The sequence below is a fragment of the Natrix helvetica genome (genome assembly GCF_964273705.1).
Source record: "Natrix helvetica genome assembly, chromosome: 2".
Lineage (NCBI taxonomy): Eukaryota > Metazoa > Chordata > Lepidosauria > Squamata > Natricidae > Natrix > Natrix helvetica.
Genome location: NC_138552.1, coordinates 119,709,751 through 119,735,393, shown reverse-complemented (window position 1 = coordinate 119,735,393; position 25,643 = coordinate 119,709,751). Strand labels below are relative to the sequence as shown.

Sequence of the window (25,643 nt, the reverse complement as noted above, 5' to 3'; positions counted from 1 at the left end):
TCCGGTGGGCTCCCCTTAAGTCTAGGGGGAGCACAGGGTGCCTTGGAGTGGCGCCCTGCCATAGGGGCGGCTTGCTGGGCCCCCCTGGAACGGTGGCGGCCACGGGGGTGTGTGTGTCTCCAGCTTTGCCCCAGGAGCCGGGGAGCATAGGGAGCGCACGTAATGCCACTGCGCGGTTCGTCGAATGCAGCCTGGAAGGAAACAATTAATTGGAATGAAACAGCTGAAGCGCGGTGGGGCGAGGGGTCTCCCCAGGTCTTTTACTATTCTTACTCTTTTGACTGTTCTGCAGTTTTCTTTTGGGGACTTTGTTTCAACTTCTGGAGGAGTTCAGATTGGAGGGGGGGGGAATTCCACCCCTCTTGGAAAAGTGGCACTTGGAAAATCTCTCCCTTTTATGGGGGAGAGATAAAGTTTGAAATCTACTTTCACTTCCCTTAAATAATGGGGGGGGGGGATTTTTTTCTTGACTACAACTGCGAGAGAAAGGATGGCTGAACTGATTCTTCTCTAAACTATCTATGGGAACTTTGACTTTGTTGTTTCCTGACCACCTGTACTGGCTGAGCCAATATGGCCAACTTCCTCCTTCTTTGTCTTCATGAACGAGACTCCTCCCTTGGAAAACTTTATGGCTTTCAACTAATTTCCACCCCAGAGATCTCCAGGAGCCTCTTCAAGCACTTTATTCCCCTGGATTTGGAATATTCTGACCCACCTATTTGTTCTAGTTTTGTACTAGAAGACTTATTCTCCTTTGGACTTGTTTGTTTGGTGATCCCTACTGGCTGTGCTCTCCCACAGACGCCATTTCTTTGTACAGAACAATAACTATCTCTGAGCCTCATGATGGGTCCAAAGAAATTACCGCCTGGTAAGGCCTCATCAGCCCCAACATATTCCACGTCCAGCCCCGCTCACCAGTCACAAATGGGATCTTTTTTACAACCTAAAGCCTCTGAAGAGAGTGCAAAGACTTCTACTCATCAGATGCTTCAAATTATCTTAAAGGGACAGGACAAAATTAAAAAACAGCTGCAGGACTTAAACGAACAGCTCAGAGAGACGAATCAGCAAACCACACAGAATGAACAGAGGATAGGTGTGCTGGAAGAGGGGGCGGTTGGGATGAGAGATGAGATGAAGACAATCCAAAGGGGGAATGTAGAATTTAGAAATCAGATGTTAAAAATGGAATTTGAAAGGATGTCTTTTTTTCTTAGGTTCCAAAAGTTGCCAGAAGTTGAGAACGAAGATCTTAAGGAGATTATGACCACAATACTAGCAGAATATATTAATAGAGATAAACAACAGCTTTCGTGGGACATTGATCTGATCTATAGGGTTAATTCAGCTTATGCAAGAACACACAATGTTCCAAGGGAAGTTCATGTTAATTTTTTTAGAAAAACTACAAGAGATGAGGTTCTAGGAGCTCAAAGGGGAGGACCATTAAAATATAAAGATAAAGAAATAACCATTCTTAAACAGATCCCAAAGAAAGTAAGAGACAACAGAAGGAAATATTCTTTCTTAGCAAAAAAATTATACAATAATGGGGTTTGGTTCAGGTGGCTGTTTCCAGAAGGCATGTTGATTTTCTGAGAGGGCAGTAGAATTAGAATCAACACAGTAGTGGAAGCAGAGGCTTTCACTAAAAAATACAGTGGCTCTCTTAGGTTGAAATGGGGGATGCTACACAAGAAACAAAGGAGGGAGGGGCTGTGGCTCAGCCAGTGGACGGCGGGGGGGGGGGGGGAGGACGCAACAACTAGAAGACTCAGATCACAAAAGTGATTTGAAACATTATTGCAATTGTTGTTACAATGTACCTTTATGGAAGTGATACAAAACAAATGATTGAAACACACTGATGATTTTGTGTTAAACTCAATACTGCTAATACTTATGTAAATGTTGATATTTTTCTATCTTCGTTTGTAAAAGTTGCAAGACCTGGGGGGGCTTCTCCCCCCCCCACGATGTAGCTGTCAAAATGTTTTATAACCCTATAACCCCTTTTCCTTGTAAAACTTTTAAAACTAATAAAAATTTGAACAACAGAAGACAGCCATTTCGTGCGCAAGATGCCGCACAACCTTCTACTTCCTATTTGTACCAAAGACTATACTCCTAGTAAGGTGACAGGTCCCAAGATAGATCCTCATTAGGCAGCAGCACCCCTTTTGGAAGCCCTTTCGTGGCGGTTCCAACAACCGCCAATTCCGACACAACAAGTGACCCTCCCATAGGCGGCAGGTGACTGTTGAATGCCGACCCATGGGAGGAGACCACCACGGACATGTGGGTCCTCTACCATCAGGAGGGCCTGGTCCTGGAATTCCTGTCCTTTCCCCCGCGGACATTCAGACAATGTCCGCTCCCCAAGAACCCTCAAGCGGTCACTCATGCAGGCAGAAATTCTGCAAATAAGGGCCATAGAACCTGTACCGAAGGAGCAGGAAAAGAGGGCATTTTATTCCATTCTTTTCCTGATCCCTAAGAGTTCAGGGGGGTGGAGGGCCATCTTGGATCTGAAGCAGCTAAATCAACATCTGGCCTACAAACACTTCAAGATGCAGTCCCTCTAGTCCATCCTAGACTGCATAAGGCAGGGGGACCTGCTCACCTCCATAGATCTGAGGGAAGCTTATTTACATGTGCCCATCCACATGTTGCATAGAAGGATCCTGAGGTTCCATTACGACGGGAGGCACTACCAGTACAGGACGCTCCCCTTCGGCGTCTCGTCCGCGCCCAGGACCTTCACCAAGCTTCTAGCAGCTGTGGCACCTCACCTCTGCGCCTGACTGATACACCTAGAATGTTACCTAGACGACATCATCATCCAGTCATCGAGTCATCAACACGCCCTACGAGATGTGCAAGTCACCATACACACTCTGCAATGACATGGCTTTTCAGTAAACCGAAAGAAAAGCCACCTAGGACCAACCTCTCGCATACAACACCTTGGCAACATCATAGACTCTGTAACCTGCCAGGTGTTCCTCTCACAGGACCGCCTGCGCAATCAGGAACAAGGTTCGTCAATGCCAAAAGAACAGATCGGTACCGACTGTCAATCTATCACAGCTTCTCAGCATCCTGATCTCTTGCCTAAAAGTAGTTCCCTGGGCACGCCTTCATGCCAGGGAACTACAATGGTTTCTTTTACCACTGTAGAGGTCGAGAGATATCAACTCTCCGAGAAGAGTTTGCCTTTCCCAAAAGGTACTCCACTCACTCAAATGGTGGCAGTCCAGAGCAATCGAGAAGGGTTTTCTGTTCAAGGAGCCCCAGCGGGTTGTCACCACCACAGATGCCAGCCTCTATGGCTGGGGGGCACACTGCCAAGATCAGCTGACCTAGGGCAAATGGTCACGGAGGGAAGCAGCTCACAGCATAAATTGGCTGGAGCTGAGAGCCGCCAGGCTAGCCCTGAGACACTTCCACAGACAGATGGTAGGCTGCCATGTCCTATTGCTTACGGACAATATAGCAACAAAAGCTCATGTAAACCAGCAAGGCAGTACCCACTCCAGATGCTCATGACAGAGGCGGAATCTCTAGGAAGATGGGCAGAGTGACATCTGCAATCAGTCAGAGCAGACCACATATCCAGGACAAGCAATGTGAGAGCAGACTGGTTGAATCGTCAGAAGATCAACAACTCCGAGTGGCGCCTGGATCCAACTCTCTTCCAGCAGATAACTCGCAGATTTGGGCTCCCACAGGTTGACCTATTCGCCACTCCAGCCAACACGCAACTTCCAAGATTTTACTCCCGTTACCAGTTGACTCAGGCAGAGGGTATGGATGCGCTGAGGTGCAGGTGGCCCTCGGACCTACTTTACGCGTTCCCGCCCCTTCCACTCATTCTGCAAGTAGTCGCCAAGCTTCTGGTGGAGGAGGCAGAAATTCTACTGGTCGCTCCTCACTGGCCCAGGAGATCCTGGTACACGGATCTTGTCAGCTTCTTGGTTCGGAAACCGTGGAGAATTCCTCAGGGTCAGATCTCCCTCAGCCAGGGGGCCATCCAACACCCAGATCCCCAGTGGCTCGGATCCCCAGTGGCTTGAGTTGGCCGTCTGGCACTTGAGGGGGATCTCCTGAGGAAGCAAAATCTTTCTGACAAGGTTGTCAAGACCATTCAAGCGTCCAGAAGACCTTCCACAACACGCATATATGAAGCGACCTGGGATCACCTGGTGCAAGGAGTGTGGTATTGGAGACGTTTCAGCTTCCATACCTCAACTTAGATTTCCTTCAAGATGGCTTGGACAACACTCCCAACACTCTCCGTCGCCAGGTCGCTGCCTTGTCTACCATCCTGGCGAAAAAGTCATCCCAATCCCTGAGTCAAGACCCTCAGGTCAAGTGTTTCCTGAAGGGCGCAGCCAATATCCGCCCTCAGACTATACACAGATACCCTTCCTGGAATTTACCGTTTGTTCTGCGAGTCCTGATGAACACGCCTTTTGAACCACTTCAGACTGCCAGTCTTCGTCATTTGACTCTTAAAACTGCCCTTCTAGTAGCAATTATGTCTGCTAAGGGTATCAGAGCTTGCGGCTCTTTCAGTCACGGAGGAACTATGTATAATCCATAATGATCGGGTCATTTTGAGGCTTGAACCCACCTTTATCCCAAAGGTGAATACTCACTTCCCCAGAGCCCAGGAAGTGATACTTCCCAACTTTTGCCCCAAACCTGCGCACCCCAAGGATCGTGCTTGGCATAAGTTGGATGTCAGATAAGCTGCTTGCACATATGTTAAAAGAACCAAGGAATGTAGAGTCGTTCTTCGTTGCATTTCATCCTGGGTCGCTGGGTGACCCAGGCTTCCATCATTGACATTTGTAGAGCTGCTAAGTGGGTGTCCCCCACAGCATTCATCAGGAATTACAAGACTGACACCTTTGCCTCAGCTGAAGCCTCATTTGGAAGACGTGTTTTGCAGAAAGTTGCCTTGGCTCTGGACAATCTGGACATGAACTCTTCCCTCCCTGGGACCCAATAGCTTGTGTATGTCCCATGCTTGGACTCTCCAAGCAGAGCACAGGAGAATGACCGTTGGCTTACCTGAACGGTCGTTCTCTGGGCACTGCAGTAGAGTCCAAACCCGCCCAGGGTCTAGCATGGTGTCCAGATCTATTCATCACAGTCATTAATATTGGTAGGGCGTCCTACACTGGATAAGAACTTCATTTTTAAACTGACCTCAATGAGGCAAAGGAGGCGTGGTTAAAGAAAATTCTACTCAGTCCTAGGGCAAATAGACTGAATTTAATGCATGCTTGGACTCTCCTGCAGCGCCCAGAAAACAACCGTTCAGGTAAACCAACCCAGTTAGATGCCAGCATGGTTGCTAGTCCACTGCAGGCCCTTGGGGCTGGTTCTTGCCCTGTTATCTGAAAACAGTTTGACCCTGTTGCTCCTGAGGAACTGGCAAGCATCTGTGTTTTAATCTATGTCCCTCCTGGCTTGTGAAAGCTTTCCAGGATGGGACAGGCGAGTGGATTCTGGTGGTGATTAATGCTTCCCTACAGGAAGGAGTAGAGCCCCAGCACTTTAAGGAGGCTATGGTCTGCCCTCTTCTCAAGAAGCCATAGCTGAATCCCATCCTGTTGTATAATTTTATATATATATATTTGTTTTCGTAGATTTTCATGGGTGTAGGTATGCTGGTTTTGTTGTATTCGGATCTTTTCCCGTGTAAAGTTGAGATTGTCTTTGCAACGTTTCGGCAGGATCGCACCTGCCATCTTCAAGCGCGGGCTCAAGCCCACATTTTGAGCCCACGCTTGAAGATGGCAGGTGCGATCCTGCCGAAACGTTGCAAAGACAATCTCAACTTTACACGGAAAAGACCCGAATACAACAAAACCAGCATATATATATATATAAAAACTTATATATATAAGTTTTTCTTCCCTTTTCCAGCACCTTAAAGCTACAGGACACGAAATCAACTTTGAAGGAGCCAGGTTAATCTCCAAAACAGAACACCTCCACAAGAGAATAATCATGGAAGCCATTGAAATAGAGAAACACCCCCACAGCATGAACAAACGTGATGATACCTCCCGCCTACCAAACATCTGGAAACCAGCCCTAGCCAACAAACGAACACCACCCACCACCCAAGCCGTTAAAATACAAAACAACAATGCACACACAACCTGCACCAATCAGCACCAATCTACCAATCATGATACAACCACACAACCAATCATTCCACTTACTGAAACAAAGCCAGCACCCCATCCCCTCCCACCAAGACTTACAGAAAGACGGCAGCTCCGATCACATTTTAAGCCCACAGCTTGAAGATGGCAGGTGTGATCCTGCCGAAACGTTGCAAAGACAATCTCAACCTTACACGGGAAAAGACCCGAATACAACAAAACCAGCATACCTACACCCGTGAAAATCTACGAAAACAAATATATATATATATATATATATAAAAATATAAGTTTTTTTTTATTTTTAATTTTCAAAAAAAAACATAACACATCCTTCTTTACATACTGTAGAAAGTGTATCAGTTGGTTACAAAAAGGCTTACGTGCATCTCTTCCACAGTCAACAAACATAATTCATATTAACTCAAGTATTTTAACTCAGATATTTATACATGTTACCATCATCATACCTCCATTTTCATTTGACTATAATTGTTTAAACGTCCTTCATCATAAAATATACCAAGATTTAATACATAACCACATACTGGCATTTCATTTACTATTTCTAAATTCCTCCAATAACACTGAATCCTTATATCGTATTCTAGCTAAATATCCATAATATTTAATAACAAAGTTTTCTAATCCTTCTTTCCAAATCACTGTTTACAATTTACATCCAATTTCCTTATGTTGTACCCATACCTATATATACATTGTTATCATTATCCCTCCTTTATTTAATTATATCCTGTATCATAACATTTCCCCCCTAATATTCAAGATTTAACTGTATCTAACTTAGTTCTTTTTTATTAACCTTTATATATAATTCAAAAGAATTTCTAATCTTCCTTTCATGGGTACCATTCAATATTCATATCCCATTATTGCTTATCATAACACTACACATTGTATACATTATTATCATTATCAATTATTTATTTAACTATATCTATTGTCCTAAATTTCACTAAGTTTAACTAGTTTTAAATTATACTCTTCCATCTATCAACCTGTATCTTTCCAGTAGCAAAACAGTCTCATATCTTCTGCCATTTGTGGTATCAGTCCTCTAATCATCTCCTTAATCAACTTTGTATGGACTCCTCTTAGCAACTCTTTGCTTATAAAATCTCTCATGTAATTTCGATGCCCTTCTTCTGTTTCCTTAATCAGCTATCTTTGATTGTCGGTAGTGTTATCAATGCTATTGCTAATAAGATTTCTCTCTTTAAATCCATAAATTCTTTTGTTTTTTCTTCTTCTGTATCTTGCCATTTGGGGTAGATTTCCCCTCCATTTAATTCCTCTTTCAGTATTCCACTCTTTCCATTTTCAGAAACAAACCAATTACCATAAATATCAGCAATTTTAAATTCTTTATATTCATTTTCCTCTTCAATTTTTAGGATTTTAACTGCCATTTTTTCCATTTGATGAACATCTTCAACTTCTTCATCATATTTTGCTGTTAGATGCACTAAGTCTTCCAACTTCTTCTCTATCCTCTCATGTGTATTTGATAATTTCTGTATTTCTGAGAATATCTTTTGCAGACTTAAAACTTCTTTCTGCTGTTGAAGTTGTGCCATTGTCTCCAGCTAACAAACACTGCTGCTCTATCTTAGAAGGTTTTAACAAGATTAAGCATAGATTCACAATAACATTTCATTTTCACCTTTCTCTATATACTTCAAAGGAACACTCTATAAACAAGCAGTGAGACCTTGAAGTGCCAAGCCAGGATAATCAGTGAAAAAAAATAAAAGTGTTTCGTTTCCAATATACAAACCTCTGGCCTCCGAGTAGCAGTGTTATTGTTGCAATGTTGCAATTTTCTTTGTTTCTTTTGTATCTTTTTTGTATTTTAAGTTTAAAAAAAAGTCTGATTCTTAAATGAGTTAGAAAAACACCCACAGTAATGAAAGAGGAGAATTTTAGTCCATAAGTTACAAAGAATAGTAAAAGAAAAAAAAAATAGAAGAAGAAAACTTAATCCATTCGTTTTAAAAGGCTTGCATAAATTTCATCCTTGAAGATAGAATTTAAAAAGTAAGATAACCCACTGTCCAAAACCATTCCAAATTTAATTCCGCTGCTTATTTCTTCTGTTCTCCAATTTAAATTAATTTTAAGTTTTTTATAGACAGTCACGGTAAAAATTCCTCACCAGCTGGAAACACTTTCTCTTTCCGTATCATTCCGTGTTGGAGCTGCCCCGACTTCATCAGCCTAATGGCTGGTTTTTTTGTCATTGGCTTGAAGAACTTCTCTTGGATCAATCAGGGACTTTGCGATGTCCCTGAGATCAGCAAGACATATTCTTCCTGTTCACTGTCTTTATAGAAGCCTGGGGAGGGCGAAAAGAGCCTTCCCCGCCCCCAGAGGCTTCATGAGCTTCCCTGAAGCCTCCGGAGCGCCAAAAAACAGCCCTACGGGCAAACCAGAAGTTTGGGAAAGGACTTCCGGTGTGCTTGGAGGTTCGTTTTGACTGCTCCGGAGGCTTCAGGGAAGCGTCCTGAAGGTCCCTGAAGCCTTCGGAGCGCTCAAAACAACCCTCCGAACAAACCGGAAGTGACTTCCGGTTTGCTCGGAGGTTCGTTTTGACTGCTCCGGAGGCTTCAGGGAAGCGTCCCGAAGGTCCGTGAAGCCTTTGGAGCGCTCAAAACGACCTTCCGAGCAAAGTCACTTCCGGTTTGCTCGGAGGGTCGTTTTTACTGCACTGGAGGTTTCAGGGAAGCCTCCTGAAGGTCCCTAAAGCCTCCGGAGGGCTTCCGGGGGGGTTGGGGTGGAGGAGGCTGTTTTTGCCCTCCCCAGGCTCCTATAAAGCCTCTGGAGCCTGGGGAGGGCGAAAACAGCATGCAAAAAATGGGGGATCGCACCTGTAGTGTGCGCATGTGCATTGGAGGGTTGCGAATTGCATTATGGGTGCGGCACATCTGCACACGACCCCCCCTGCGCTCCCCCCAATTATGGCACGCTAGCCAAAAAAGGTTCACCATCGCTGCCCTAGTCACTTCCCGTCTTGATTATTGCAACACACTCTACATGGGGTTGCCCTTGAAAAGCATCTGGAAGCTCCTGTTGCTGCAAAATGCAGCAGCCTACATGGTTTTGTATGGATCTTGGAGTGCACATGTGTCATCTCTCCTGCAGGAGCTACATTGGTTGCCGATTTGCTTCCGGGTGCAATTCAAAGTGCTGGTTGTTATCTTTAAAGCCTTTCATGACTTGAGACCAGGTTATCTGAGAGACTGTCTCTTGCCAATCATATGCACTCGACCCAGTAGAGCGGGGAGGCAAAAAATGTTTTGAGTTTCATCCCCTAAGGACAGAACCCAGAAGAAGGGCCTTCTCTGTGGTGACTCCCCATCAATGATAGTTGTAGATTTTTCCACTTCTCTATATCTGGTTTAGTTTATTTTGCCAATTTATAATAATTATCTTCTTTAATCGTTATATAACTTGTAAATTGCCAATTTACGTTATCAAATACTTTCTGCGCATCTAAAAAGATCAACTCCATTTGTTTTCCAGTGTGTGCTTCATAATATTCCAATGTATTTAAAATCATTCTCATATTGTTTTTAATCTGTAAGTAAGCCATTTGGTCTGAATGTAAAAATTCATTTAGAAACCGTTTTAGTCTCTCTGCCATTATTGAAGCGTATATTTTATAGTCAGCATTCAGTAAAGATATGGGCCTGTAGTTTTTTATTTGCATTAAATCTGAGTCTTCTTTCAGAATCAAAGTAATATTTGCTTCCATTCACAAATATGGCACCTTCGCATCAATCAATACTTCATTACAGACTTCCAACATTGTTGGACCTAAAGTATCTTGTAAACATTTGTAAAATTATGCCGGCAACAATCTGGTCCTGATGTTTTATTTTTCTTTTGTCTCTTAATTGCTTCTGACAGTTCCATCATTGGATATTTGTTCATTTAATATATCTTTTACTTTTTCTGGTACTTTTGGTAGTTCTGCTTTTTCAAAATATTCTTTAATTTTCTCTTCTGAAACTTTCTCTTGCTCATAATAATCTTGGATTATTATTTTGTTTTATCCTCATTTTGGTAGTGTAAAGTTCCTTTCTCATCTCATGGCCTCAAAGAAAATGCACTGCCGTATTTTTATTTCTTCACGTTGGGTATTTATGATTTATTATTGGTTGGTTGCTTTAATGCTACAACTCAGTTTCAAGAGAAAGCAGTTGGATTAAATGAAGGACAAACATAAGGAAGTATTGTAATGTTTAACTTAATGGTAATAATTTAATAGAATTTCTTTCTTGAAAGCCAGGATGGTTGCAAATATACTGGTGATAATTAAGGAAGATTCTTACTTTCCTGCTTTCTCACAGGGATTTGGGAAAGAATTGGTATGTTTATCATTCTAAATAGGCTGCTGCTTTTTATGTTGCAAGACAATAAAAACCTATCTGTACTGAGTATATTGGTATGTTTGTGATGTTCAATATGCTCATGTAATACTTGTTACCTATTTGTTTTTAGGTGCAATTCAAAGTTCCAATTGTTACTTATAAAGCCATACATGGCAGTTGGCCTTGTGGGACTGCCTGTCTCCCATGGTATCTGCCCAGCCAATTCAATTAAACAACCCCAGAAGTATTCCTTTTTTGTAGCAGCACTTACCCTCTGGAATGAGGTTTCCCTTGGCTGCCCCCTCCCCCTCCTACCAGTGTTTCCAAGAGCCTTAAAAACCTGGCTCTTCATCCAGTCGTTTGGTGAAAGTGCGTGAAGCCCTCTTGGATTGCATGGGTGGGTTGGTTTCTTTTTCCTTCCCTCTGGTATTCATACCTCTACATGGGGCTTCCCTTGGGACGCATCCGGAGACTGCAGTTAGTTCAGAACGCAGCCGCGCGGGTTATCATGGGGAGTACACGTTACTCCCATGTAACACCTCTCCTGTGCGAGCTGCACTGGCTACCTGTGGCCTTTCGGGTGCGTTTCAAGGTATTGATTACCATCTTTAAAGCGCTCCATGGCATAGGACCTAGTTATCTGCAGGATCGCATCCTACCACACACGTCCCTGCGACCTATCCGCTCACACAGGGAGGGACTCCTTCTGGTGCCGTCCGTTAGGCAATGCCAGCGGGCGACACCTAGGAGTAGGTCCTTCTCTGTGATGGGCCCAACCCTCTGGAATGACCTCCCCCCTGATATTCGAACTACCACCGACCTCCGTTCCTTCCGTCAAAAATTAAAGACTCACCTATTTCAATCAGCTGGCCTGGCACTCTCTTAGTTTTACCTCCCGGGGATATATCTTAATTGGGTTTGGGTATTTTAATTGGGGATGTTTTTAGGGTTTTTATAGTATATTTATTTCTTGTACAGCCTTATCTCCTCCATCCAAATGTATTTAACTGTTTTATATTATTGTATTTTTATCTGCATTTGACTGTACACTGCCCCGAGTCCCTTTTTGGGAGAGGGGGCGGTTTAGAAATCCAAGAAATAATAAATAATAATCCTTGCCATCATTTATTATTTTATTTTCATCTCTCTCTCTTTTTAAATATTTTTACTTGTGAGCTACCCAGAGTCATAGGGAGTTGGATGGCATACACAGTTTAATAGTAATAATAATAGCAGCAACAACAGCCATGTTTTCCTGTCTTCTAGGTCTAAATTAAAGACTATTGGAAAACTGTATTCCCCTTTATTATCTCCAACTGAACATTGTGTCAGCAAAGAAATTAAAAAGAACAAGGAACTCAATATTTCTGGTAGAGATCTCACACTGGCAGTTTCAGAAGTAGATCTTCTGCCAGAATGCCTGTCTGTTAAGCTACAGTTGGAGAAAGTAGAGAGCAAGAGGTAAGATTTCTCTCTTTCTTTACAAATGTTGAGAAATGCTAAGAATGGGAATATGAATGGGTAGAAAGAACAGAAGAAACATAAAATAATAGGATTCAATATTCATTTATTTAGTTCTAGTTCCGATATTCTAGTCGCTTAGAGTTGGGAGGCATCAAATCAATAAATAAATAACATTAGGAATGTTATATATTGATTGGAATAAGAGGAATAAGAGAAGAATAATATGGAAGAAAGATGGAAAGTTGAGAAAGATGATAAAGGAGAAAATGTATATTAGAAAATTGTGAAAAGTGTTCACACAAATAGCCTATGCTGACTGTGTGGGATATGTTGGATTAAATGGAAAGGTTATAATATGCAAAATAAAAAGTGAAATAAGATAGAGATTTTATTTTAAATTCTGTACCAAAGCATAATCTCAATCCATTAGGTATTGGGACTAGTACACCAACCTAGGGGATATGGCCAGAGGAGAAACAAATCACAGGCTCAATTACTTAGAACTGAGGGCTGTAATACATATGTTGAACTTCTCTTTGATCAGCAGTCATATATTTGTCATGATAGCGTATTGCTAGCCAAAAGACTGCATATTTTTCAGTTTTTTAAAATAGTAGGTTCAGCTCATGGTGAAATGCTGAAATGTGTTTTACTGAATAAATGTTGAGAGTAACAGAGAAAGAGAAAGAGAAAGAAAAGTATACCAATCTGCATTTTTCAAATTATCAGATACCCAACAAATGGTAATATATGTACACCTGGAAACTGACATCTAGTTGCACAGCACCTCCTAGAACAGGGGCCTGCAACCTTAAACACTCAAGAGCCATTTGGACTCGTTTCCCACAGAAAAGAAAACACAGGGAACCACAAAACCTGGGTGGACATGGCCAACAATGTCACACCCACCCGTCACATGGACACCTACCCAGGTTTTGTGGGCCCCGCTGTTGTCTGTGGGAAATGGGTCTCTTTATCTCCCTCTAATTTCTATTTTCTCTTTTTCCTCTCCATCTTTCTTTTCTTTTCTTTTCTTTCCTTCTTTACTTTCTCTCCCTTCTCTCTCTTATTTATTTCTTTTTCCTCTCACTCATTTTCTTTCTCTATCATTTCCTCATCTCACTTTTTCTCACCCTTTCTCTCATTTTTCTTTCTCTCATTTCTGTTTTCCTTTTCCCCTCTCTCTCCCTTTCTTTTCTTTCTTTCTCTCCTCCTTCTATTTGTTTCCCTCCTACTCTCTCTCCAGCTCTCTCATTTCTCTCTCCCTCCCCTTCTCTCTCTCTCTCATTTTTTGTCTTTTTCCTCTCTCTCTCCGTCCATCATTTCTCATTTTTCTCTTTCTACCCTTTTCTCTCATTTCTCTCTCTCATTTTTTTCTTTTTCCTCTCCCTTTCTTTCTTTCTTTTTCTTTCTTTCTCTCCCCCTCGTTTCCCTCTCTCATTCTCTCCCTCCAGCTCTCTCATTTGTTTCTCCCTCTTTTTCCTCATTCTCTCCCATCATTTTCTCATTTGTCTCTTTCTCTTTTTTGCCTCTTCTCTCCTCTCTCTCTCCTCTCTCCTCTCTCTCCTCTTTTCTAGGTCAGGGCTGTGCCAACACGGTGAGCTTTCCTTGGGGCTCTTCGCTACCCCTTTTCTTTTTTCTTGGCAACTTTTCAGAAATCTGGGCTGGCTGAGCGAGCATGAGCCACGGTGGCAGTGGCGGCTTCCCCAAAGATGACCCTCCTCCTCCTCTTCATGCGACCTCCTGGCCAGTTGTTGTGGAGCTGGGAGGGTGCGCACGAGCGGGGATTCAGGGAGCTGCCTCCGCAGCTCGTGCTTGCTCCTCAGCTTTGGGCCTGTCCCATCGTACCCTCCTCCCGGATGCCATTCCACCTTGCCAGCCCTCTTATTAGCAAGGTTGGTGTTGGCCACAGCCAGGTTGGGCCAGTGGGATGATGATGATGGTCTATATTCATTATTAATGTTTTTGAACCTCTGTTGAACTGTCATGGGAAATAATAAATGTTTGTTTATGTGTTTCATTTTCTTTTGTCTAGATTTGATGAACAACTGCAGCAGTTATTAGTTAAAGATTCTGAGACACTCGAGGACACCTTGCCTCTGCCTCTTTATCTTCCTGAATCTCTAGTATCTATGCCCCAGATTATTCAGCCATTCACTAGAATTCCAAAATCAAGAAGTCCAGAGGTAACATATAAATTGAAATATAATGGTGGTGGGCTGTAATAGTAGACTCTCTATTCACTTCTCTTGACTACTCTCTTCCTATTTTTGAGAACTGGTGCAAGTCAGTTACAGAAAGGAGCCAGAAACAATAACACTAATTTATGTCCAATCAGTTTGTTAGGTATCTCAAGCAAACTGTAAACCTGGCACTTTTATTGCAGGGGAACTGCTATGATTAGGCCTTGTATTCTGGCTGCATCAAAGCCACCAGATTTGAGTTGTATATTACCTGCAACAGCAATCTCAAAGCTCAGTGAAGCTAAGTATTCAATCCATAGTGCTGTTCTTGTCCATTAATGCTCAATGGTTGACTTAGTTGGGGAAGATGTGGGACTATAACTCAGGCAGAATCAGCATAATATAAAACCATATAAAATTGTGGCACGATTCAAGCATATTTCTATATTCTAGAAATAGAGTTACCTTTTTTATGATAGCTTATATTATATAGTAGTCAGCACATCCACAGACAGAGTAAAATGTCAAGATAGCAATAGCATTATAACAATTTATGTCCCACCCCTTTTGTATAACACATAAAAATGGATAGAGCTTTAATAATGCTGCCACAATAACTTTTAATCTTTTTGACCTCACCATTCATAGTAATTTTTAACATATTCCTCTAATCCAAACATGATTTATCTTGGCCATTCAATTGAGCTCAGTATCCAGTTAAAATCTTACTTGGGCATTACATTAATACAAGGTATGGCAATGTGTAAAAAAGGTATTGTTGACTCAAATGCTGGCATTCTCTACTTCTTAGGTTCCATCTCTCCCTCCTCCTCTTTTTTTGGTTAATGGATATATTTTTCCTTTTAATGTAATGTTTAGGTCTTGATGCACTGTATTCTTTCATGCAGATTTCATTGAACTAATATTTATGTAATATTAATGAACATTCTATTATTTAATCAATATCAGTATAACATAATCAATATTAATAGCATTTTCAAATAGAATGACTCTTGCAAAAGAAAGCAAATACCAGTAGTAATAGGCACCTTGAGTGCATTCCCAAAACAATTGGAACATTATTTGAACACTATTGACATCAACAAAATCATCATCAGTCAATTGCATAAGGCAGCTTTACTTGCAACAACCTACATCCTGTGGCAATACCTTTAACACCATCAAGCATTCCCTTCTGCCTATCCCAGGCTCTTGGAAAGGACTCTGTAAGTGGATGAAAATGCCAAATCCACTCTTAATAACTGGTTAATCATGCAACCAATTATAATAACATCCTGCAAGAATAGATTTAATATTATTAAATGACAATCTGTCTATTCCAAATTCTTGGGAAGGACTTGCCAGATATTATTGATTATGTAACCAACCATAATTAGAGAACAAATTGTTGATTTAGGATTCCTGTTTCCTCAGTTCTATGTTTTCTGTGCTGAAAATAGCTTTTTCTTACATATGTTTGAATGTAAAAAGTACTTAGCATATTTGAGAATATTAGAATTAACTGGGTTGATCCAACATATATAACCCAGGTTTCTTACAACCATTATATCCTATTCAAGTCTCTAGGTATTTGTCACTTCATTACTGCTTATCTACTTTGATTTTGAAAATGTTTTATGCTTCTCTCCTATTCAGGTTGGGATGGAAAAGAGAGACATAGATTCCTCTTTATTCGGCAGACTGACATTGCTGAAACAACTGATTAAAGTTAATAAAGAAGAAGAAACAGCTTGTGAATTCCACATGTCTACATTGCTAGACATGGTAGATGCTTGATCAGCATTTCCTTAAACTGTAGAACAAGACAGCTGACGATGTATGACATCAGACATGAATAACAAGAGTTTGCTTGAAAAAAGCCACGATAGATGGATGAGTGTCTGATAATTCTTGCACAGGCAATACTTCCTTGATGAAGTTGAATGCATCTCTTGATCTTGCTCTTTGACCTGGTTATTTTACTATATATGTATACCTGGGAATGCTCCATTAATCTGAATAGTATTTATTCCTATGAAAGCCAATTGTTATTTTTTTATGAATTGTGCACCTCTTTTTCTGCTTTACAATTCAGAATGAAGTTCCTATTTCCAGTCTAGATTACAAATCATATTTTCAGGTTCTGGATTTTATCTGGAACTCTACTGTGAAAAGTGGAACATTCTTTGCATGATGCATTTTATGGGAATTTTATTTTATAGAGCTTATATTAAACAACTTCTAATGATTGCTTTTTACATAGTCATAGTTTCTATGTAAGAATTTACTGTATTCTGTAAATTGTATGTTGCTACCTTATGGACATGTAATGTGTGCTATGTAGGCAAAGGCTTGAATTCTAAAAAAAGTTAATATAAAGAAGTTCATGGCCAGAGCATTTCCAGTTTCTTTCCCTATGATTTGGGAAAGGGTTTTCTGGATAATGTGGAATGAAGCAGAAGAGGAGGGTAAAAACGTTCTTTGGATTTCCTTAAGTTCCCTCATGTTAGCATTTGTCAATATGAATATTGGAATGAATTTGTGGCCTTAATATATCTTTTACATGTGTATTGGTTTTCATGGTTGAAAAGAGATTTGAATTTCAGATGAAGTTACTTTCAGTCATGAAAGAGACTTGAAGTCTAGTGGAGAATCCAAGAACATTTGGCATCTTTTTTTTTTCTTTTTTTTCTTTTTAAAAAAATTTATTGGTTTTTAAACATTTATAGGGAAGGGTAGGTGGATATACAAAAATTTTTGGCAGCTACATCGTGCTGGAAGTAGAAATCTCTCCAAATCTCACAACTTTTACAGAAAAAAAAAAACCAAAAGGTAAAAGATAAGCAAACAGCATCTTGTTATACATTGTATCAACCATATGTTCAATCATCTCTTTTGCCACTTTCTAATATATCAACAATTACAATGATATTTCAAATACATTTATTTTTGTGACCTGAGTCTTTTCAATATTGCTCCCTGTCCCCTGGCGGAGCCACAACCCCTCCCTCCCTCATATCTTGTGTATTATCACCTTTTTCACTACCTCTTATGGTTTCGTCCTCTAGTAGGGCACTGTGTTTTTTCATGAAGGCCTCTGCCTCCACAACTGTATTGATTCTAATTCTGTTTCCCTCCCAGAAGATCAAATTCCATCTGGCAATAACCATCTAAACCAAACTCCTTTGTTATATAATTTCTTTGATAAGGAGGAATACTTCTTCCTCTTATCTCTTATTTTTTTCGGAATTTGTTTAAGAATGGCAATTTCTTTATCTTTATATTTTAGTGGTCCACCCCTTTGGGCTCCCAAAACCTCATCCCTCGTGGTCTTCCTAAGAAATTTAATGTGGACTTCCCTTGGAACATTATGTGTTCTGGCATATTCTGAATTGATTCTATAAACCAGGTCCATATCCCACCACAACTGTTCTTTATGTCTCTTAATATATTCTGCTAAGATTGTACACATAGTATCCTTAAGATCTTCATCTTCTGTCTCAGGTAGGTTCTGGAATCAGAGAAAAGGGACATTCTTTCAAGTTACATCTTTACCATGAAATTTTCCAATTCTCTATTCCCCTTCTGAGTTGCCCTCACCTCCTCCCTCAGCCCAGCCACGCCCTCCTCCAGCACACCAACCCTCTGTTTATTTTCTGTTGTTTACTGCTGTACATCTCTGAGCTGTTCTTTAAAATCTGTCACCTCTTTTTTCAACTCATTTTGTCCCTTCATAATAGCCTGGAACATTTGGGTAGCAGATAAGTCCTTTGAACTCTCTCCAGTCCCTTCTTGTTGTAAGAATGATGAAATTTTCATCTGTTGGGTCGTTGGGCTGGATATAGAGGAGGTGGGCGCCGAGGCTGCCTTACCAGGAGGTGGTTTTCTGGGCCCCATTTGTTAAGTTCAGAGATAAGTGTAAGTCTTATACAAAAGAAATGGCGTCTCTGGAATGCGCAGGTGGGTGATGCCGTGGAGGCAGACAAGCCCAGAAGTGAATGTTAATCCTTAGTCACAGTTCAAGCCAAAAGAAGAAAATCAAATAATCCAAATCCAGAAAGACCACAAAACAGGGAGGGTTCCAGGAGACCTTCGGGAGGTAATAATAATATAAAGCCAGAAATTTCTTCAAAGGTAGTTTCAAAAGGCTAGTTTCATTTATAACAGCAAAGAGGAAGACAGAAGTGGGCCATCTTGGCTCCCCCTTTCACAGGGAACCAGGGAGCAAAGCATCCAAAGTTTCCATAAGGCTTTTAAAACAGCTCAGGAATCATTCTTGCAATTGTGATGTAAATCTTTCTCACAGTTAGTACAAGTGGGTAATTCAACGTTTTACTCTCTCACTCCATTCCGAGATCGAGAGATAATCCAAATGCCGCTTTACCCCGGGGGGGGGGGGGAATGAAACCCCCCCTCCAATCTTGCAACTTCAAATAGATTGAATCCACAACTTGCAAAAAGCTATTGCTCATCAATTAAATGGTGTTAAAAGAGATTAGAGCAAACTTCTCACCTCCGGCACTTCTACTACAACTTCTAATTGATTATTTCCTTCCGGAATCCATTCGGCAAAGGCGCAGGCAGCTGACAGCTGCGCTATGCACCCCCCTTCGCTCCCCGGCTCCTGAGGCGAGGCTGGAAACCCCCCAACGGCTGCCGCCGCTTCTCTGGGCTCCAGCTAGCCGCCCTACAGCAGGTGGTCCATCCAAGACCTTATTAGGATATTAGCAACCTCTGTTCCATGAGACCCTGGAAATTTTTTTATCATAAATGTTCTATCCTTTGTCTTCTGAGATCTATAAAAACCCTAATCTGAGTTGACTAACTCAGCTCATTCTTTTGGAAGAGTTTTATGAAGTGATTTCAGACTTTGTAGTCCTTGACTTACGACCACAATTGAGCCCAAAGTTTTTGTTGCTAAGTGAGACAGTTGCTAAGAGAATTTTGACCCATCTTATGACCTTTCTTGCCACAATTGTTAAGTGAATCACTGCAGTTATGTAATAATACAGTTGTAAATTAAATCTAGCTTCGCCCTTGAATTTTGCTTGTCAGATTGCCAAAGGTGATCAAATGATCCTGGGACACAGCAATAGTTGCTAAGTATCCAAATTTTGATCACATGACCATGGAAATGCAGCAACAGACGTGTGAAAAATGGTTATAAGTCACTTTTTTCGATGACATTGTAACTTTGAACAGTCACTAAATGAACTGTTGTAAGTTGAGGACTACCTGTATTAAAACATTAGAATATATTTTTAATGAGTCTTTATCCAGAAAATATTATCAATTTGATGTAAATATTCTTAAATATACAGATTGTAAAGTGGGCAGTAGCTTGTTAAGACTAAGACACTTGGTAACTATATTTATCTTTTAAAACAATTAGCTAAGTATAATGTTTTGAAAGAGGTATTTATATTGTGACCAGATATTATTCCCCAGGTTTTGCATTTTTTCTGATATATTGCATAGGGTGTACATTTTTTTATAATTTGCATCTGATTATTATTCCATTGTTTTTACTGAAATATGATTAATACACAATATCAGTTAATTATACTAAAAAAAATCCAAGATACATATAAAGAAAACATATAGAAAATTCAAAAGAAAACTACCATGTAAATAAAACAGATATTGCACATATACACATTTACCATATATGTAAGATACACTATTATAAACTATTGCTAGAAAGATAAATAATATAATACATCCAAATTGTGAAATTGCAGTTCTTATGGTTGATATTTCATTATTTTAACTTTATAATGAAATTTAAATGTTTCAATCATGTTTAATGTATATCAGCTACAAACTTTAAGACAAAAACAAAATTACACATAAGGTTTGCAGCTGATGATATACATTAAAAATGATTGAAACACTTTTAAATTTAATCACAAGTTTCATTGATCCATTCTCTAAGGGAGCTTACAATTATAAAGTGGAAATGTTTTTAGGCAAATGGAAGACTTCAATTACATATATGTTTGGTTGTCTGCCATAGAACGGGTAGACAAGTGCCTTACTGAACACTTCCAATTGGGGAATTGGAGTATGAGCTACAAATTACCTGAGATTGCAGGGTGATTTTTGTGGGATGGACATTCTTTGTTAATTGTGATATGCCTTCTTTACAGCTTATACCATTTTCCCTTTCCCCTCCAGATAACAAAAAACTAGTTCAAGAGCTCGTAAATGAGGCTCATGAAACACAACTGCCTATAGAGCTGCAGATGGCCCATTTTGCAGGAGAGTGTTAAGATCAAGTGGCTGGTTACTGGGGGATTCCATTTAAAACTGAGCATCTATGTCTTGGATTCAGACCGAATGTAATACTATGGTTCAGTCAATAAAGAAAGATGAACTCTGTGATTTGATGGCAACTCCTGGTGAATCCAATTTTAAAAAGTTCTATTACCGAATATACATAGTCCTTGACTTAAAACCATTTGTTTAACAATCATTTGGAGTTACAATGGCACTGCAAAAATGTACTTATGACCATTTTTCACACATGCTCATTGAAGCATCCCCACAGTCATGTGATAAAAATTCAGATACTTGGAAACAGCCTGTATTTATGATGATTGCAGTGTCTGGGGGTCTTGTGATCCCCTTTTGTTATCTTCTGACGAGCTAAGTCAATGGGGAAATCAATTACTAATGTTACTAATAACAGGATTCACTTAACTGGCAAAAAAGATTGTAAAACAGGACAAATCTCACTTGACTGACTTGCTTAGCAACATAAATTTTGGGCTCAATTGTGGTTGTAATTTAAGGACTACCTATATTCTCTAAAATAAAGTAGGAATAGAGCAGATAAAACAGATAAAGCATGTGTGATGTCTCAAACTGCCCATATGTATATGCCATCTACAAGTAGTTTTCAACTTACAGTTGAGCCCACCATTTGTTAAGTGAATTTTGACCCATTTCATGACTTTTCTTGCCTCAATTATTAAGTGAATCACTGCAGTTGATAAGTTAGTAATCCGGTTGTGAAGTGAATCTGGCTTCCCCGTTGACTTTGCTTATCAGAAGTTTGTAAAAGGGGATCACATGATCTTGGGACATAGCAATGGTAATAAATATGATTCATTAGCCAAGCATCTGAATTTTTATCACATGATCATAGGGATGCTGGAAAGCTGGTAATTGTGAAAAACAGTCGAGTCACTTTTTTCAGTGCCGTTGTAACTTTGAACGGTCACGAAATGAACTGTTGTAAGTCGAGGACTACCTGTACTTGTTTTATTCTAACGGCTTACAACACATGAGAAAAACTATAAATCTATACCTGCTATCAAATAAATCAGTATGCTGTCTTAAAGGACTATTCGTTATATTCTAAAACATTGGGATAAGAATACACCTATGCTTAGTAAGAAAGCTTTTCCAGAGGCAGTGGGATACTACTGAGAATGTCAATCTTCTGGTCTCAGTCAACTCATGCCACCAATTTCTTTCAAGTTGGGTGATTGGTGCATCCTTTTGCTTTTCATTTTTTGCTTTTTTTTTTTAGCGTATGGCACGTCTTAGCCAGGGATCACCGAAGCGGCTGGCTGCCTCTGTGAAAGGATTGTTTTCGGGCGGTGTTATTTTACCCGCAGGATGCCAGAATGCCAATAGACAATCGGGGGAGGCTCCTTTCCTGTCCCTACGTGGTTTATTTGCTCATGGGAATCGGACCGCCAAGCTGCCGAGCGCAGGCTCAGCGTCTTACCATGAGAACAATGTCACTCAATATTATACTATTACTAACTCCTTAACAATCAAGGTCATGAAGAACTAGGCAAACCAAGCCATATAGAACTAGAAAGTTTTGAAATGTATAGTTAAAACTGTTATATCCTGGCAGATGACGTCAGGGATTTCTCCCTGACTGCCGGCATCTGCGATAGCAACAGCCAGGTCGCATCTGATTGGTTAAGACGCGACCTGGCTGAGAGCGGGGAAAATCCGGTGTTCGGATTGGCTGGCTCGTCTGACAGCTTCACATAAATAGCTGTCAGACTAGCCCAGCCGGGATTCTCTCCTGTATCTGCTGTTTGCTGTTGTATGTTAATAAAGCCTTTGAATTTGCCTCACGGTCTCCGCTGTCGTCTGTGCCGACTTAACACTGGCGACGAGGATGGGATTCAGCCGCTGCTGACCCACCGCACGTTACCACCTCGGCACAACCTGACCGGGCAATTTTTTTCTTCTGCCTGACCATCCGGCAATTCTGAGGAGACCATGTCGGCGATGCCAACGTTCGTCTTCTTCAGCTCTGACGGCGAGACCTGGGAAGCGTTCCTGGAGCGCTTCGAGTGCTACCTGATCGCCAACGGCAGACGAGATGTGCCAGACGACGAAAAATGTTTTTTTCTGAGCTGCTGCGGCACGCCAATGTTCAGCGCCGCTCGCTCCCTCGCAGCTCCACAACCAGTCCACTCACTGGACTGGGCCACTCTGACTGAGCGCCTACAGCGCCACTATGCCCCGACCCCGTCCTTGGTCGCGAGGCATTATGCCTTCAGGCGCTGTGTCCAGAAGCCGGAGGAATCTGTGAGCCAGTTCCTCCAGTCGCTCCGCACAGCGGCAATGAGGTGTGAGTTCGCAGATCTGGACCGCAACCTCACTGAACAATTTGTCAGCGGAGTGAAAGACTTGCACCTTCGCCGGCGGCTTCTGTCCCAGGCGGACATAACACTCACCGGGGCCATTGAACAAGCGAGGGCGGCTGAACTCTCGGACGAGTCGATGGCGGAGATGTTCAACCTTCCGCCTTCGCCCGGCCGCACTTGTTTAGTGGACGAGCTGGTCCCTCTGCCGGCCGGCTATACAGAAGAGGGAGCAGTGGCCCGCATCGGCCAGTCGGCCCGAAGACGCGCTCCTCAGCGAGCCCGAGAAGCCACGACTGCCTGCCTGGGCTGCGGAGGCAACCACGACCGCTCGGGTTGCCCCTTTAAGGCTGCCGTCTGCCGCCGCTGCCTTAAAAAGGGGCACCTGGCTCAGGTCTGCAGAGCGCCGTTGCCGATGACACATCGCCAAGAGGAACCACCGACTGCAGCAGTTGCCGCCCCGAGACAAGCAGCCCGACCCGGACGACAGCAGCAGTCATCACGCGGAGGCTGCTATGCCGTGGACGTCGACCAGAACGCCAGCCCTGCAGAGTCGGCCTTCCATACTGGTGCAGGTGCGGAGCGCATCAAGGCGTCGCTCCTAATTGAAGGCTCCCCCTGCACCATGGAAGTGGACTCAGGGTCATCCCGGTCACTCCTCTCGTGGGCAGAGTTCTCTCGCCTCTGCCCAGGCATCCCCAAGACTCAGCTCTCCTCCCCAGACGCAACCCTTCGGGACTACCAGGGGACTTTGATTCCTACCCTGGGTTGTCACCTGGTGCGGGTGGAGTATGGGGACTTTGTGGGGTGCCTCCCCCTCTTGGTTGTAGAAAACCCTTTGCCGGCCCTCCTGGGCCTGGACTGGTTCCCGGCACTAGGCTTGTCAGTGCACGGGATACGTCAAGTAGTGGCCACGCCTCCTGACGTGGCCGACGTGCTAACTCGCTTCGCTGATGTCTTTGATGGGCAGCTGGGGGCATATAAGGGAACACCCATCTCCCTCAATCTCGATCCCCAGGTTGCCCCCATTAGGCTGAAGGCCCGTAGGGTGCCTTTCGCCTTGAGGGCCAAGGTTGATGCGGAGCTGGATAAGCTCATCGCGCAGGGAGTCTTGGAGCCGGTGGATTACTCCAAGTGGGAGACCCCTTTGGTCATCCCGGTCAAGGCGGATGGTTCTATCCGTCTCTGCGCGGACTTTAAATCCACCATTAACCTTGCCCTCCAGGCGAACCCCTATCCAGTTCCAGTAGTGCAGCACTTGCTCCACTCTTTAGGACAAGGCTGCATCTTTGCAAAACTGGATATGGCGCAGGCCTACCAGCAGCTCCCGGTGGATGACGAGGCGGCGGCTGCCCAGACCATCGTCACCCACCGTGGAGCCTTCCGTTGCCGCCGCTTGCAATTCGGCGTTTCCGTAGCCCCGGGGATCTTCCAGAGCCTTATGGAGCGTTTGCTCCATGGGCTCCCTGGCGTGGTTCCGTATTTCGATGACGTTCTGATCGCTGCTAACAGCCGATTGAGCCTCATCGAAATACTTGAGAAGGTCCTCGAACGTTTCAGGGGCGCGGGCTTAAAATTGAAGCGCAGCAAATGTTAGTTTGCTGTGCCGCGGGTGGATTTCCTGGGCTTCACCATTGATGCCCAGGGAATTCACCCCACCCCCTCTAAAGTAGCAGCCATCAGGAACGCCCCCACGCCTGCCTCCAAAACGGAGCTGCAGGCGTTCCTTGGCTTGCTGAATTTCTACGTGCCATTTTTACCACACAAGGCGTCACTAGCCGAGCCGCTGCATCGGTTGCTCGACCGATCGGCAGCCTGGCGCTGGGGCAGCCGCGAAGCGCATGCGTTCGCGGCTGTCAAAGACATCCTGACGTCAGAGGCAGTCCTCGTCCAATATACGGACAAGCTGCCTTTGACTCTTGCCTGTGACGCCTCCCCCGTGGGTTTGGGGGCGGTCCTGAGTCATGTGCTGCCCAATGGCTCGGAGGCCCCCATTGCCTTTTATTCCCGGACACTGACTTCTGCGGAACGCAATTACAGCCAGATTGACAAGGAGGCTCTGGCTGCAGTGTCAGGGATTAAGAGGTTCCACGATTACCTCTATGGGCGGCATTTTACTTTGTTCACCGACCATAAGCCACTCCTTGTGCTTTTGGCGGGAAACAAGCCGACCCCTCCCATTCTTTCCCCTCGCATGACCAGGTGGACAGAGTTCCTAGCTGCCTACAGCTACACTCTGCTCTACCGTCCGGGCAAGCATATAGGGCATGCTGATGCCCTAAGCCGCTGCCCCCTTCCCATTGATGACCCTCCGACAGTGCCGTGCCTGTCGGTTCTGGCCATAGCAGATTTGGCTTTGCCACTCTCTTCCGGAGATGTGGCTGCAAAATCCAGGGCTGACCCTGACCTGTCCCAGGTCATGCTGTGGGTCCAGAGGGGCTGGCCTGAGGGGCCGGTGCCAGAGCACCTTCGCCCTTTCAAGGCCAGGCAGCTGGAGCTGTCACTCCACAGTGGGTGCCTCCTGTGGGGTGACAGGGTGGTCATTCCACCCAGCCTGCGTCACCAGGTGCTGTCCCGCCTTCATGAGGGCCACCCAGGCATAGTGCGCATGAAAGGCCTGGCGCGCAGCTATGTGTGGTGGCCCCGCATGGACGACGAGATAGCGGCTTGGGTGGCTGGCTGCTCCACCTGCCAACTTTCCCAACCGGCGCCCCCGGCTGCCGCTCCGCGGGAATGGGAAATGCCCCGTGGGCCCTGGTCCCGTCTGCACGTGGACTTTGCGGGCCCGTTCAG

The 25,643-nt window shown here is 43.2% G+C and overlaps 1 protein-coding gene across 1 annotated transcript in view; it reads left to right on the top strand.

Moving 5' to 3' along the window:
• MCM3AP (minichromosome maintenance complex component 3 associated protein) overlaps positions 1-19,490 on the top strand; it is a 146,491-nt gene extending 127,001 nt beyond the window's left edge. The window contains exons 27-29 of the mRNA XM_081944009.1: positions 11,852-12,046; positions 14,085-14,235; positions 15,889-19,490. Coding sequence (XP_081800135.1) covers positions 11,852-12,046; positions 14,085-14,235; positions 15,889-16,029 — 487 coding nt within the window. The 3' untranslated portion in view covers positions 16,030-19,490. The remainder of the gene's footprint in view (positions 1-11,851; positions 12,047-14,084; positions 14,236-15,888) is intronic.
• The last annotated feature ends 6,153 nt before the right edge of the window (positions 19,491-25,643 follow it).